The 13,585-nt window shown below is 37.1% G+C and overlaps 2 protein-coding genes and 1 long non-coding RNA gene across 3 annotated transcripts; all 3 read right to left on the bottom strand.

Moving 5' to 3' along the window:
• Positions 1–1,067: 1,067 nt before the first annotated feature.
• On the bottom strand, positions 1,068–3,668 carry LOC147543117 (uncharacterized). Its single transcript, XR_015224207.1, has 2 exons — positions 1,216–3,668; positions 1,068–1,156 (listed from the first exon to the last, which is right to left on the bottom strand). It is a non-coding gene; the product is annotated as an uncharacterized LOC147543117 (long non-coding RNA).
• Positions 3,669–4,264: 596 nt separating this feature from the next.
• On the bottom strand, positions 4,265–7,993 carry LOC147543116 (ribulose-phosphate 3-epimerase, chloroplastic-like). The gene is made up of 10 exons (XM_086634540.1): positions 7,661–7,993; positions 6,937–7,045; positions 6,657–6,797; positions 6,447–6,560; positions 6,245–6,323; positions 5,754–5,863; positions 5,628–5,684; positions 5,463–5,532; positions 5,292–5,382; positions 4,265–4,570 (listed from the first exon to the last, which is right to left on the bottom strand). Exons 1-9 carry the CDS (start codon positions 7,786–7,788, stop codon positions 5,333–5,335), a joined length of 858 nt encoding a protein of 285 aa, XP_086490666.1. The 5' UTR covers positions 7,789–7,993; the 3' UTR covers positions 4,265–4,570; positions 5,292–5,332.
• Positions 7,994–9,666: 1,673 nt separating this feature from the next.
• Positions 9,667–13,527, bottom strand: LOC147543115 (galactoside 2-alpha-L-fucosyltransferase-like). The gene is made up of 3 exons (XM_086636441.1): positions 13,323–13,527; positions 12,196–12,663; positions 9,667–11,317 (listed from the first exon to the last, which is right to left on the bottom strand). Exons 2-3 carry the CDS (start codon positions 12,443–12,445, stop codon positions 9,867–9,869), a joined length of 1,701 nt encoding a protein of 566 aa, XP_086492567.1. The 5' UTR covers positions 12,446–12,663; positions 13,323–13,527; the 3' UTR covers positions 9,667–9,866.
• Positions 13,528–13,585: the final 58 nt, after the last annotated feature.

The raw sequence follows: 13,585 nt of genomic DNA, 5'->3' as shown, positions 1-13,585 counted from the left end.
CATTTGTTGTTTTAATAATCTAAAATCCTAATATAATTAGTGTAGTTCTAGTTTTTTGATGCTTTCTTTTATCATTTTAGTGGAATTACATTGTAAAACCTCCTTTGGGTGCGGCCTTTGGAAAGGATAGTTGCTAGAGGGAAAGACTTTTTGAGTATCACCAAGTGGTCCTGAGGGGATGGCAGGAGTATTATTTTTTGGGAAGATGCTTGGTGTCTTCAGATTTCCCTTAAAGATAGATTTCCAACCATTTATCACATCTCGACATCTCAAAAAGACACGGTTCATAATCACTTCAATTGGGAGCCTGGGAAGTTCGGACGAGAAGGAGCCTTAACGATTGGGAGATTCCCATTTTCGCCAACCTGTTGGGGACTCTTGGCCAGAGTAAGCCCACTGAAGGCAAGGAGGATGCTAGGGTTTGGGTGGACAAGGGAGATGAGATTCTATAAGTTAGGAACTGCTATTCTAGACCAAGTCAATATAGCTCCTCAGACAGAGCACTTCGACTATAGCTCTTTGTGGTCGAGCCATATCCCACCTAGAGTGAGTTTTATGGTGCGGGCAACAACCCTGGGTAAGCTTCCAACGATAGACTTTCTCAAGAAACAAGGTTGGGTTATACCAATAGGTGTGAGAGATGTAAGGAGGAAGAGGAGATGGTCTCTCATCTGATGATCCATTGCTCGGAGGTTGTAAAGTTATGGAACTATTTCATTAGGTCTGTTGGAGATAGCTGGTGCATTCCGAATAGCCTAGTTCAGCTGTTGTCTCAATGGAGTAAGATCCCAGTGAAGAAGTCGAAGAGAGGTTTATGGAACCTTGTCCCTTTTGCTATTTGTTGGTGTGTTTGGAAGGCTAGGAACGATGGTATTTTCAAGGACTCCCCTCGGGCGTTCAAAGTGGCGGAGGAAGATGTTTTGGGTATTTTGTTTCATTGGAGTAGGTCTCTAGGTTGGACTAGGGCTTACTCGTATTTAGATTTTGTGTCGAATTCGGGAGGCGTCTTGAGCATGTAATCGTGTATATTCCCCCTGGTCTTCTTGTCTTCTTTGTACAGACCCTTCTTTCTTTTTCCCTTTAAATTAATTCAAAATCTTCAAAAAAAAAAAAATGCATATGTTTTCAGCAAAAATATTAAATAATAATAATAAATCTGAATTTGAGAGTAAGACTTGTTTTAAGATCTAATTTTACTATATAAGTACAACCAACATGGAGATGAAAATCAGATTCGGACTTGGCGCTTTATAAAGACCAAACATTACCTAAGCTAGCACATAAATTGTATATCCATATGTTCTACTTCCAAGGTCTCGTGGCATTTAGAGATGTTTTCTAAGCGCTCTACAAGCACTTACCGCGACATCCCAATACCACGCTATGGCCTCTCTATTAACGAAGTTACCACACTATGGCCTCTCTATTAACGAAGTGTTCGAAATTTTAGGGTTACATTTCTGCGACACTGCAGACTCTAAAAATGCACTTTTAGTTACACTTACTTAGGCATTGACCCAACCCTTTCGCCTACACTTTCTTCTACAATTCCTTAGGCACTTCGAGAGATTTTTGGGTGTCATTGTTACCTACTGTAAGCGCTTTCAGTTACAATCTTGCGGGTACTTCCAACAGCGTTTGCATATGGCCAACTGAAGTGCCTTTAATAGGTCGCCGAGACGCCAACAAATGCGTCGTCTGGAGTATAATAGCCACATTGCTTTGGAAGTACTGATAAAAGTATTAAGGAAAGAACCCTGACAAAAGCATCAAAAGAGATGCGAAAAAGTTTCCTAAACTAGCATTTAAAGCATCACCCAGTATTGGTAACCAGCATGAGATTACTTCAGAAACAAAAATCCTTATCGGGTAGGCTTGTACAACAGCAAACATATCACTAAGCTGACTCACTACAGACATGCGGAAAATCACTTCATGAAGGAACCTAAAGGTCAGAGCGTGTAAACCCTCGAAGTGGTGATGTAATTGTACCTGCTAGTTAGTCTTCCTGTCTATAACTAAATCGAAAAACACCTGGTCTCTGATGTTCTTTCTTCACTAGAGGTTACTGGTGATCTTAACTTGTTTCGATTCCTCAAATAAATGCGAACCTTAGGTTTCGTATTGTAGTTGAATCTTCCTAGTAGCACCCATTGGATCTACTTCCATCTCCTCAAGCAATTCTACTCTAAAATTACTCGCACATCCACGAGTGTTCATTGAAGAGGGCTAACTTGCCGATTGATTCAGAGGGAAGCATTCAAGATGAACAAGATACATTAAACATCTAGAGCTCAGCTATGGATATGATTAGATTGATTTTGAGGGGAGCAACTAAGATCATCAAGATATATTGAAGTTCAACTGAATCAACCAGGGAATTCGTAAATCTCATCTGCTAACTTTACTACTACTAAAATTTCACGACTTCAACCAAACCACCACCCTAAACCCTAAAGGGCCTAAACCTTAGCACTCTCTACGATCTTTATTCATATTTGACAATGAAGAATATCACTCCCTTGTTCCACATATAGATAAGTTCATTGGATCGAAAATTTTAACAACAACAAAAACAACAAATATGAAACATTGATTCACATTGTACTGTTGTTATGAACCCTATATACCCAAATCAAATTCAATGCCGAAAATAACAATTATCAAATCAAACAAGAAGTTATATTTGATTTCAATAAAATTAAGCAGTAAGAACAGTTTTCACAAAGCTCCATTATTGAAAAAACAGAATTACTGTAATTGATTCATACCCAGAAGCATAAATTTCAATAATTTAAAAGACTGGGTATCAATAGTTACCTCAAAAATTGAAAGAATTCAAATCCTGATCGAAATTAATCTCACTTTTGTTTCTCAACTAATCAAATCCTCACAATTGAATACCAAAAGAGTATCAAAAAATTGAGAAGAAATCTAGCTAATCCTTTGTGGAATCTTTTTTTTCCTCTATTTCAATCATAACTTGTTGTTCTTCAGAAACTTTATCAATCAATTCTTTTTCTTTCTCCATCTCTTTAACAACTTCATCATTGGCAGCTTTCTCTGCCCTAAGAATTGGTTCGTAATAATCTGAATGAGCATCCATACATTTTTTTAACATTGAAGTAACTTGAAAACACTTTTCAACAATGTCTTCTTTGTTATTTTCTGCTTCTTGAATGCAATTTTCCCAAGCTGTAAAACTATCTTTACATCCACCACCTTTCATGAACAAGCAAAACCCACATTCTCCCTCTTCTTCTTCTTCACCTTCTTCTACCCCCTTTGCTTCTCCTTCTTCTTCTCCATCTGGACTTTTCTCTTTTAGGGTTTCTTTTTCTGGAGAAGTACTTGAGTCTTCTGGGGTTTGGGTTTCTGAGATTGAGGTAGGGTTTACGATCAAAGGTGAGTCCTTTTCTGGGGTTTTTGAAGTAGGGATCTCGTTATTTGGGGTAGTAGTTGCAAAAGACATGATTAAGGTTTTGAAGATCTGGGTTATCAATTTTTCAGATAAATTTTGCCTTAAAACCCTAGAAAACTTGTCATAATATTACTTGCACTGCAAGGCCAAGCTGGTATAATTTGAAGGGAAGGCCAAAAAAAAGAAGTCACGTCGGTTGCACGTATCCCACACCACAAAGAAAACTCCCAGAGACACATTTTTCGCCACCGCCTTCCGATCCAAAATAATCCGGTGTAATAGTAGCTTACACGGTCGAGTGACTTGTATCTTAATCCGATAAATGTCTGACCAAAATAATCCGGTGTAATAGTAGCTTACGCGGTCGGATATAGGGTGATTTGTATCTTAATCCGATAAGTGTGACGGATATTAAATTATCACATTCGGATCCAATAATAACCGCCAAAGATCACGGTTCAGATAGAAGTCAAACGTTGAAAACCCGTCTTTCTAGTGAAAGTGAGTCAGCAAATCAAGAATTTTGTGAAAATTCTATATGCACATAGCACTCAGCCATTTCACTAACGTTTCTGGTGGTTTCGATTTACAGGTATTACCTTTTCACAGCGATATCTTCACCATGTAGGTCATCTTCTGAGTCAGAAATAAAATCTGTGGAAGGCAATCTGGATCATACTTTGAACATTAAATCACAAGCTTTGGATCTCAATCCGGACGTTCTGTATTTGTGATTTCTGTGCAGTTTAGGGCCTTATTCCGAATATAAAATATAAAAAAAGTGTCTTCGTTAGCTCACTAATTTGAAATATCTAAGAAATAACTAATTTTCGAAGACGGTGGTAATAAAATGTGCATCAAAGTGCAACTACGAATCATTGATATTATTGAAGCTACTGAATCTCAACATCTCTTACAAATTAAACGCACAATCTGTTTAAGAGAAGAATCAGCAAATTATATTCGGCAACTAATTTCCTATACATAATATACTACATTAATCTCGCTCCTCGTCAACCTATAACTACACATAAATTCCTTTTCTTTCGTTTCCTTTTTTCTTTTCCTGTTCACAAAATTTGAACAGAGGGAGTACCACCTTGACATCAAGTTGAAAGCTTCCTTTATCCAGTAACAAACAACTATTACCTGCAAAAATAGAGAGGTTTATGAGAATAGAACAAATTAAAGCAAATAATGTCGTAAAAGATAGTAAGCGAAAGAATCATTTATAGGCATCTTGGACTTCGTACGAGAAAGAGAAACTTACTTTTGTTCATACCTTAAGTTGGATTACATTAGAAACAAGACCTCCACTACTATAGGCGAAACACCAAGTATAATCATCTAATATTTCCATAGAGTTTTTAAAATCGGGGTTAGGTTTGTCTCTCTCTCTCTTTTCTATCTTTGCTCCCTAAAATAACACCACCGTCGTATATAGACTGTAATAAATTCGTTGACCATAAGAACTCATATTTTTCAATTTCATGGTCTACCTTTGCCTTTGATCCCAGTATGCGTCCAACGAGGACACCGCACCTTGTCAAATCGATTCTATCTCCAAATATTTTATGAGTAAATCTCACCTCTTAGTGTGATATATACAAGAAAATAGGTCATTCAAAATTTGTCTTAAGAAGCATCTTCATGTGGGTCCAAATATGATGCCTAGATATGCTAAAGTCTGGAGTAGTTTTGAATATCTTAATGCCGTTAACACTTTTATGAATGTTAAGCGACCGTTTAGTGATCTGTGTTTGCTAGTATTTCATGCCGCTGCCTAATGAAAACAGATAGATGCATTGGGTTACTAAAAGGAATACAAAATTCAAAACAGGCGTCATGAGCGAAGTTTGGAAAAACATACCTGGGGGCAAACACATCAGTTTGCATTGTGTAGTTCACAGTTCATGCTGGAACTGCCTCTGGTCTTTTACTAGTCTTTATGCCTTTTATAGCTGCATGAAAACATATCAAACCTTTCAGCTTCAGTTACAGTTTCGACTTCAAAAATATAGTCAGAAATCAAGGGTCATACCTTCAGCATAATCTTTAGCTCCAAAGACAGCGGATCCAGCAACTAGGGCATTGGCACCAGCTTCAATAACCTTCCAGCGGGAGATTGACATTCCAAATGAGTTGAGCGATCTCAAAAAAGTATATCTGGAAAACTAAGGAAAATGGCGGAGTTTAAGAGTTTAACCTTATAAGCATTTTTTGGACCAACTCCACCGTCCACTTCTATCCATGGGTTGACTCCCTGAAAACCCAAATTTGTAAAGAAAAGAAAATTAAGGCCTAAACATTTTGTTAAGCTATCTTATCCTACCTTCTTAATGCACAGTTTTCGCAAGTCGGAGATTTTTTTCACTTGGCTTTCGATGAAGCTCTGTCCGCCAAATCCAGGGTTCACCGACATAATCAACACAAGATCAACCACTGTTCTCATGAAACCAAGGTAAACTGTCACTTAAAGATTTACTTTTCTCGGTCGAAGGAATTAATGACCATAAACATTCAAATCCAAGTACAAGAATCACAAGTTTTTTACTTCATGTCCTTGTTCTCATTCATCTCTCCTTGTTCACAGTTCTTTGATTGTATTTTCTAAACTTATATCCAATGTGATCTTTATGAAATTTATTCTACTTCACTTCGAATGAAACTAGTAAGTTGGTTTTCCTCTTAGACCAGTGACGGGATATAACTTAACTAGGTTTAAACTAGCTAGCAGGCTAGTAGCTCCAAATAGGCAAATATCGAGGAAATTTTTTACCAGGAAATTCATGAACTTCAAATTGATAGAAGAAAAAAACTTACCATCAAGTACATATTCTATGGCACTTAATGGGGTACCAGGGTTCAGGACCACTCCAGCTTTAGCTCCCAGACTTTTAATCTAAATGACAATATAAAAACAAGTTTTTTGCCAATGTCATCTGATATGGAGTTCTCCTTAGAAGACAAATAACCTTCAGTTATATGAGAATGGTAATGAATCAAATTTAGATATCATCCATACTTGATTAACAGTTCGATGCAAATGGATAGTAGAAGACTGCTCACAGTGAACACTAACAATGTCCGCTCCAGCCTTGATAAAATCTGGCACCCGTTGGTCGGGCTCCACAATCATCTACAAGATTTTGCTCGGCATTAGTAAATGCGATCTATATTATAAAGCTCAAGTAAGTTGATCCCCATAATCGGCCGTCAAAATAAAAAGAAATACCAAATGTACGTCCAATGGTAGATCTGTCACTGGGCGAAGAGCCTCAACTATAAGAGGTCCAATTGTAATATTCGGCACAAATCGGCCATCCATGACATCAACATGAATCCAATCACATCCAGCCAATTCAACTGCTTTTACCTAAAGAAAGTAAGAGTAAAATTGAGCAATGATAAACGATTGACGAAACAATCTAAGACTTTGTAATTCAAACACTCAATGAAAGAAATTCAAAAACAAGGGAAAGATGTATTTGGAGCTACTGAGGGTTTAATAGAACCTGCTCGCCCAACTTTGCGAAATTGGCTGATAGAATAGATGGAGAAACAATTATATCACTTTTTGAGAACTTATCCACACGGGATGCCCTAATTGAACTTCGTGATGTCCTAGACGTAGAAAACGAAAATAGAAGATAAAAATAATCAGCTGGCGTAGTACATCAACCTCAACCCACAATCATGAATCCATAACCATATCAATATACAATTTGATCATAAACCAACAATCTACAAGCTCAACAAGATGAATTCCCAATCATTTATCAGCGACTATCATTCATTTCCCGCTTACCTATATACAAGAAGGCCTGATATGTTCTCTGTTTTCACTATGAACTTCCAAATTTTAGATAAAGATTCAATTGAGAAAGACATCCATAAACAGTTAGCAATTAACAAAAGCATCATTCTTAATAGTTTAAAATTCACCTATACATAATTATAAACATTAGGGCATGATTTCGAATATTCAAGTCATGGGTAACCAAATTTGAACTCTTTACTTATAAATACAAACATGGGTTATTCAATATCCACCATTACTTCAAACTCTAAAAACCCAAACCCAGAAACAAAAACAACCAATACCCAAAATCAAGATCACCATAATCTCAACAAAAGAGTCTATTTTATCACCTAAATTGTTTAATAAACGAAGGAAATAATCAAACATGAAATTATAAGAATTTGTCAGAAAAGGTAAGGAAGATGAAAAAACTTTACCTTGTTAAGCTAATAAATGAAGTGGGAGGAGAAAGAGATAATCTTTTAAGGGTAAGTCCAGCACCAGTGAACCCATTAATATGGGATTGAAGAGTAGTAGTTGAACACAAAGAAGTTGTTAAAGACATTTTCTCTCTCAAATTGGTGAGGAGAATTTGGGTTCTTTCTTTTCTCCCCTTCTTTTTGATAGAATTATCAAACCGTTCTTTCAATTGATTTGTGAGGGTTTTGTTTGAGGAAGACCAGTCTATACAACGGATTGTAGATTGACACGTGTTTCGATGATTTTGTATTGGAGCTTTAGTTTGGCCAGTACTTTGGGAAAAGCAAAAAAATTTCCGTAAAAGACGGTGGAAAACCAAAAATACGATCCAAACTCACCTAATCTCTCAACTCTCCCTCTTCTACGGGCAACTTTCTCTCCGGTCACCGGCGTCCGGCCGACGGTCTCTCTCTCTTCTCTTTCTTCTCTCTCCCTTCTCTGCATCTCTCTTCTCCCTCTCTCTCTAAGTTGTGGCGAAGGGAATCGTCCCTTCGCCGGAACCCTTCGTCTAGAAAACCAGGCGAAGGAAGAACTCCTTCGTCTGGATCTGGAGTCCAAATCCAGGCGAGCTTCACCTGGTTCTACCAGACGAGGGTTTCAGCGAAGGGGACTCCCCTTCGCCGGAATTTTGAGAAAAAAAAGAGAGGAAAGAGAGAGAAGATAAAAGAGAGGATGAAGAGAGAGAGAGAGGAAATGGATCACCAGAGTTGTTGTCGTTGGAAATAATGGTCGCTGGAGTTGATGTTGGTGAGAAGGAAGATGGCGGAAGCAGAAAATCAAAAACAACCTAAGAAGTGGGTAGTGTTTGGAGGAAACGAAAAAAAATTGTTTCCACTCAAAACTTATTACCCCAGAAACTTTGCTTATTTCTCAAAAACACTGGCTTTTAGTTATTGTTTATTTTTGCATCAAAATGTCTACAAGAATTTCTCCAATAACCTTTAATCGGGTAAAAGGGCATGATGAACTCGTATATGAAAACCAAATCCCAACCCGTGTGAAAACCAATGTGGTTTTGATCAAGTAGTAGGGCATCACTGAAAAGATTCATAGGCTATGGCAAAGGTAAGCGTCCCTCATCCAGTTTTATGATAAGAAGACAGAAGTAATGGTCTTAAAATTTTTGAAGATCTGATAAAAGTTCAGAACAAACAACACTCATATAGAATATTTATGCGACATGTAGGGTGTACGTATGTTTTTAAGACCGTTTTATGATAGTTACGAACATATTTCATTTTTTTGAACGATGTAACCAAACGAAAACGAATTGATGTCTAATGTATGATAGTCAACTGTTTTTTTTTTTTTGTTAAGTTATGATAGTCAACTGTTAATTGTTAATCTTGTATTTTACAAAAATTACTTATTTGAGAAGATTCTATTTTAACAAAACTATTTATTTTTTTCCGAAAAACACTTAATATTAGATAACATTAACCTTCCTATCCGGATACTCTATTGTTAACCCCAATTTTAGAAAGAAAAATGATGCTCTCCAAGATTTTCTCTCTAAATCATGTCTGTCTATCTAAGCCAGTCAAATTCCAAAAAAAAAAAAAAAAAAAAAAAAAAAAAAAAAAAATTCCAAAACCTATATCTCCGACAGAGTATCAAACGGTCCATGTCAGTATACTCAAAGGAGTTATGCAAGAACAAGGTTCAAGTAAACTGGTTGCGCTCTCAACAAAAAAAGAAAAAGTAAACCGGTTGCGATGGCTCAACTCTGCACTTCCACGTCACACCTAGGTTGTCCTTCCCTAAATGGGGACTTTCATGTTGGAACAAGAACTAGCATGTCTATTACGACCAACACCGTTGTTTACTTGTATAAAAGACACGTTCGGATTTCGTCAGATCTGTACATATTTTGTTGTTGTTTCAAACTTACCCAAATAGAGATACTTAAGTATAGCAAGATTTCATTCCACCAAAAAAATCTCAATCATTTTGAACTATATAACAAAATTACCCTAACCATTAATAAATCTTCATATAACCTTACATGGGTGTAACTCATTTTGAAATCATAGTGAGGAAATCACCCCAAGTTCCAAAATTCCTACTTCCTTCTACAAAGGCCTTCTAGACCCTAAAGACCAGTACTAAATCTTACTCGAACCACAAGAAAAAAAAAAGTGAGAATAGTAAAAGATGCTATCGTTAAAACTCACTCTTGTCAACCAGCTTGAGACCCCAACTCATGTCTTGACAATGTCTAACATGAGGGACGATAGCGCCAGTATCGGTACCTATCTTCGCCTTACAATCATAAAATGGAGGAGCATGAAAACAAGGTTCCATCGACATATCACGAACACAAGGAGGATCAGGGACAGTCTTGTTTTCGGGCTTCGTAAGAATCCATGGGCTTAAACCACCAAGACTTTGAGCTACATACCCAAATGTCGACCAAGAACTCGTAATTAACTTATCTGTCAAACTCAAAAGATAGATTTCTGCCCATGCCTTTCTGTTATGGTGTTGCTTTTCGGTTTGCTGATATTCTTCGTGACTTGGTTGATAAACTCCAATTACCTCTCCTGTCACAGTCGGATATTCCCAATACATGTCTCTAAGCTTCTCAAAGTAACCAGAACTTAAAGATGTCATCAGAACAGCTTTAGATTTTCGATTTGCAGGAATGGGAATCGGCTCTTCGACGTTAACTTCTGGAAGTAGTTTCTCCTTCAAAGAACAAGCTACAATTTGATCAAAAACATGTTGAAATGGGCCAACTCCAGTGTCGAATACTCTAATCTGGATGCCTATTCTTTCATCTGCATTGGCTAAGTAAGCTTGATAATATCTAGTAATCAGTCCCCATACATGATTCGATGGGTGGAATAGATATCGACCCAAGTGATGAAACACTGTTCCTCTCTCTGGGAAGAGTTTACTCAATTCTTCCTCGAAAGACTGAATCAAGAAAAGAGAAGGAACAAAATAGTTATCTGTTTTCATGATTAACCAAGGGAATTTTTGAATAAATTCTTGATCTTGATCACAGAAGAAAAGTTTATCATGTTCATCATAATCATGAACAAGATGAAGATATAGAAAAGGCGGTAATGAAGTTTTTGAATCATTCTGGTTCTTATTTTTCAGCATGTTTCCATAACACTGAGGAGATTTCTGATCGAAGTTATCGAACTGATTAAGAGGGAAATCGAGGGGCAATAACCATGACATCTCTGGAAATGGTTCACAAAAGAGATCTGCCATGTCAGTTCCTCGATCAACTAGCAGGACCCGGTTTGTGAGAATAGCATATAGGAAAGCTGAAGCTAGGGTTAGTATCCGGTTTCCTAAACCACTAAATGCTACCCACACTACATAGTTACAATCTGTGGATTCGACATTGCTGCCTGACCTAAGCTTTTCGACTGTTCTGTTGTACGATTCGGTGTGCGGACCACAACGTTTATGAAGAGCTTCATAATTCCGTAAGCGGGAAAGAAGATAAGAAGAAGGTTTATGAGGTGATGATTTTCGATATAAGAAAGACTCATATCGACTTAGACAAGATTTTTCATCAAATCCAGCAGTGAGAAGGCCATTGAGTAGTTTGTCTTTCTTGTTGTTGAGAAATTGAGAAGAATCATACCCTGAACCTTCAAATTGGAAAAGAAAAACAACTTAATGTGATAAACCAAGAAGAAAGATAATAAACCAAGCAAATGATGTACTAGAAACCATTTATGTCCATTTATGTCTTTTGTTGATCATGGGAATTGCAACCATTTATGTCCATTATCAGGGAAATCAGTTAATTCCGACGAGCCAAACCTACACCTACACCTACAAACATGAACTAGAAACCAAAATGTAGATCACCAAAAACAGATATTCTTTTTTTACTTTTCTGTGTCGTCGATCCTTCCATTCATAAGATGAATAATGAAACATAAGGAAAAATCAAAACCCATCTCAAGATTGAGAAGCGCTCATAAATTACTTCAAACCGAAGTTCATATCAACCCAAACCGAACAATAGGCAATCTTAAGTCATCAGGCATCAAATGAGTATTTTCTCGAAAACCAGTCTCTCAAAAGACTCTAACCAAATTTACTTAAGCCGAAAAACTTAGCTTGGGGTTTGGAAGTAATGTATGATCTAAAGTTTTCATCACTTTAAGAGCTTCCAACTCAATGATTGTGAAACCCTCCATATAAACCAAAGCAGTGACACTACCAAACACATTGAGTCTATATCTAGGGCTAAAAACCTAATTATGTTCAAAACTTAATATGACTACAAAATCAGGATTAATGATCATAAATCAGGTAAGAAGGATCATTAATTCAATGCTTATAATAAGGGAAAACAAACCACAAATACCCAAAAAAAAAAAAACAGATCTTTATAGCTCATTGTCATCAAACTAATTAATGAAGATAGAGATAAAAACCCATGAAAGTAAAGATTATACTAATTAGGTTATTAAGAGAAATTAAACTACTTAAACTGAAAATGTCATAAATTAAGTACCTTTTTGAGGTTTTATTTCCAATTGCCGAGCTTCGGCAAGTCCAGAGAATCCATTTGAAGATGGGTGTCGATAAACAGCTGAAATTAGAAGCAAAATTGGCAAGATCATCAAACAAACAACCAAGATCCCTGTTACCCTAATCTGATTAAACCTAGATTTCTTCTCCACAACTCGAGAAACTGACCCATTTATGGGATCTGAATTCTCAGAAGGAGGAGATACTTGTTTCCTATTCCTCTTCATTTCCATTTGAATCAAATCTTCATTTAATTTTGATGAAAACCCCAAATTAAGTTTGTGAATCAGAACAAATTTGTATAAATTAAACTGATAGAACTGAAATTTAACTTGGGTAGTGATGGGAAGTTCTGATTAATTATTAGAAATTGATTAGGAGATTTGGAATCTTCGTCTGAGTAAGAACAGAGGAAATGATTTTATATTATTAATGGTAATAGAAGTCAGCGCTGAGAGTAGGGGTGGGAAAAAGATCCGGAAGACCGCTATCCGACCCGTTCGACCGAGATAAAAAGTGTCCATGGACACCCGATGGTCATAACGGTCAGTGTCCGACCGGCCCGAAAGAATTGGCGGACGGTCACGGTCAAAATTCTATGTCGAAGGACCGACCGCTGACCGACCGGTACGAGTGACCGAATAGGTTGACCGACTAAACTGTCCTCATTTTTAGAAGTTGACCGTTGAATTTTATAGACATATGAATATATGATGATCGTTGGCTATAGTCATATAGTCCTTTGGAAGACCAAACATTAGTGCATGGCTTAATTATATCTTGTCAAATGATGATCCACTGTGTTTTTTCTTTTTTATATTTACTTTTGATTTCTTGGCTAAACATCTTCATTTGTAAGTAATTTTGTTTGTGGTAATAAAAATAAAGTTCTGAATTAAGTAAATTTATTGGAAAGTCCAGACCGAGACCGTCCGGTGTCCGACTGGACCGGTAAAATAAACGGTCTTGGACGGTCAATGGACAAAGAATTCTTGAGAGTGACCGTCCGAGTCCGCCCGAGTAAATAGGTGGTCACCAACAGTTTATGTCCGAGTCGACCGGTTCGATGAAGTTAGAGTCCGATACCGACCGGTCCGGACCGATTCCCACCCCTAGCTGAGAGCAATTCTAAACTTCTAATTTATCATAGCATGGATCCTGTAGCCGTTGGATTGATGGTTTGAGAATGGTGATTCAGTTGTGAGAAGGATCGACGGTTATTAGTTTCAAGCTAGGTATTTTGAACCACTGGATGAAGAATGAACGATTCAATATTTCCATTCACCGACAGTTGGGAGCTATCAAATTTTGTTAGGGGGGAGACTAGTACTGAACCAAATACTGGTCAGGTTTGACAAGTCAAGAAGTCAAGA

Source organism: Eschscholzia californica, unplaced genomic scaffold (genome assembly GCF_041429995.1).
Source record: "Eschscholzia californica isolate CP2 unplaced genomic scaffold, dmEscCali1.0.p SCAF_4, whole genome shotgun sequence".
NCBI lineage: Eukaryota > Viridiplantae > Streptophyta > Magnoliopsida > Ranunculales > Papaveraceae > Eschscholzia > Eschscholzia californica.
This window is presented reverse-complemented; position numbering and strand designations above follow the sequence as displayed.

What these genes read in the sequence shown, in the direction of transcription:
- LOC147543116 (XM_086634540.1), bottom strand. Translation starts at nt 7,788, where the DNA reads ATGTCTTTAACAACTTCTTTGTGTTCAACTACTACTCTTCAATCCCAT. An exon ending in TCATTTATTAGCTTAACAAG is followed by an intron (nt 7,046 to 7,660) that starts GTAAAGTTTTTT and finishes TTCTACGTCTAG; the next exon opens with GACATCACGAAGTTCAATTA. An exon ending in GTCCAAAAAATGCTTATAAG is followed by an intron (nt 5,533 to 5,627) that starts GTTAAACTCTTA and finishes TCCCGCTGGAAG; the next exon opens with GTTATTGAAGCTGGTGCCAA.
- LOC147543115 (XM_086636441.1), bottom strand. Translation starts at nt 12,445, where the DNA reads ATGGAAATGAAGAGGAATAGGAAACAAGTATCTCCTCCTTCTGAGAAT. An exon ending in GGAAATAAAACCTCAAAAAG is followed by an intron (nt 11,318 to 12,195) that starts GTACTTAATTTA and finishes TCCAATTTGAAG; the next exon opens with GTTCAGGGTATGATTCTTCT.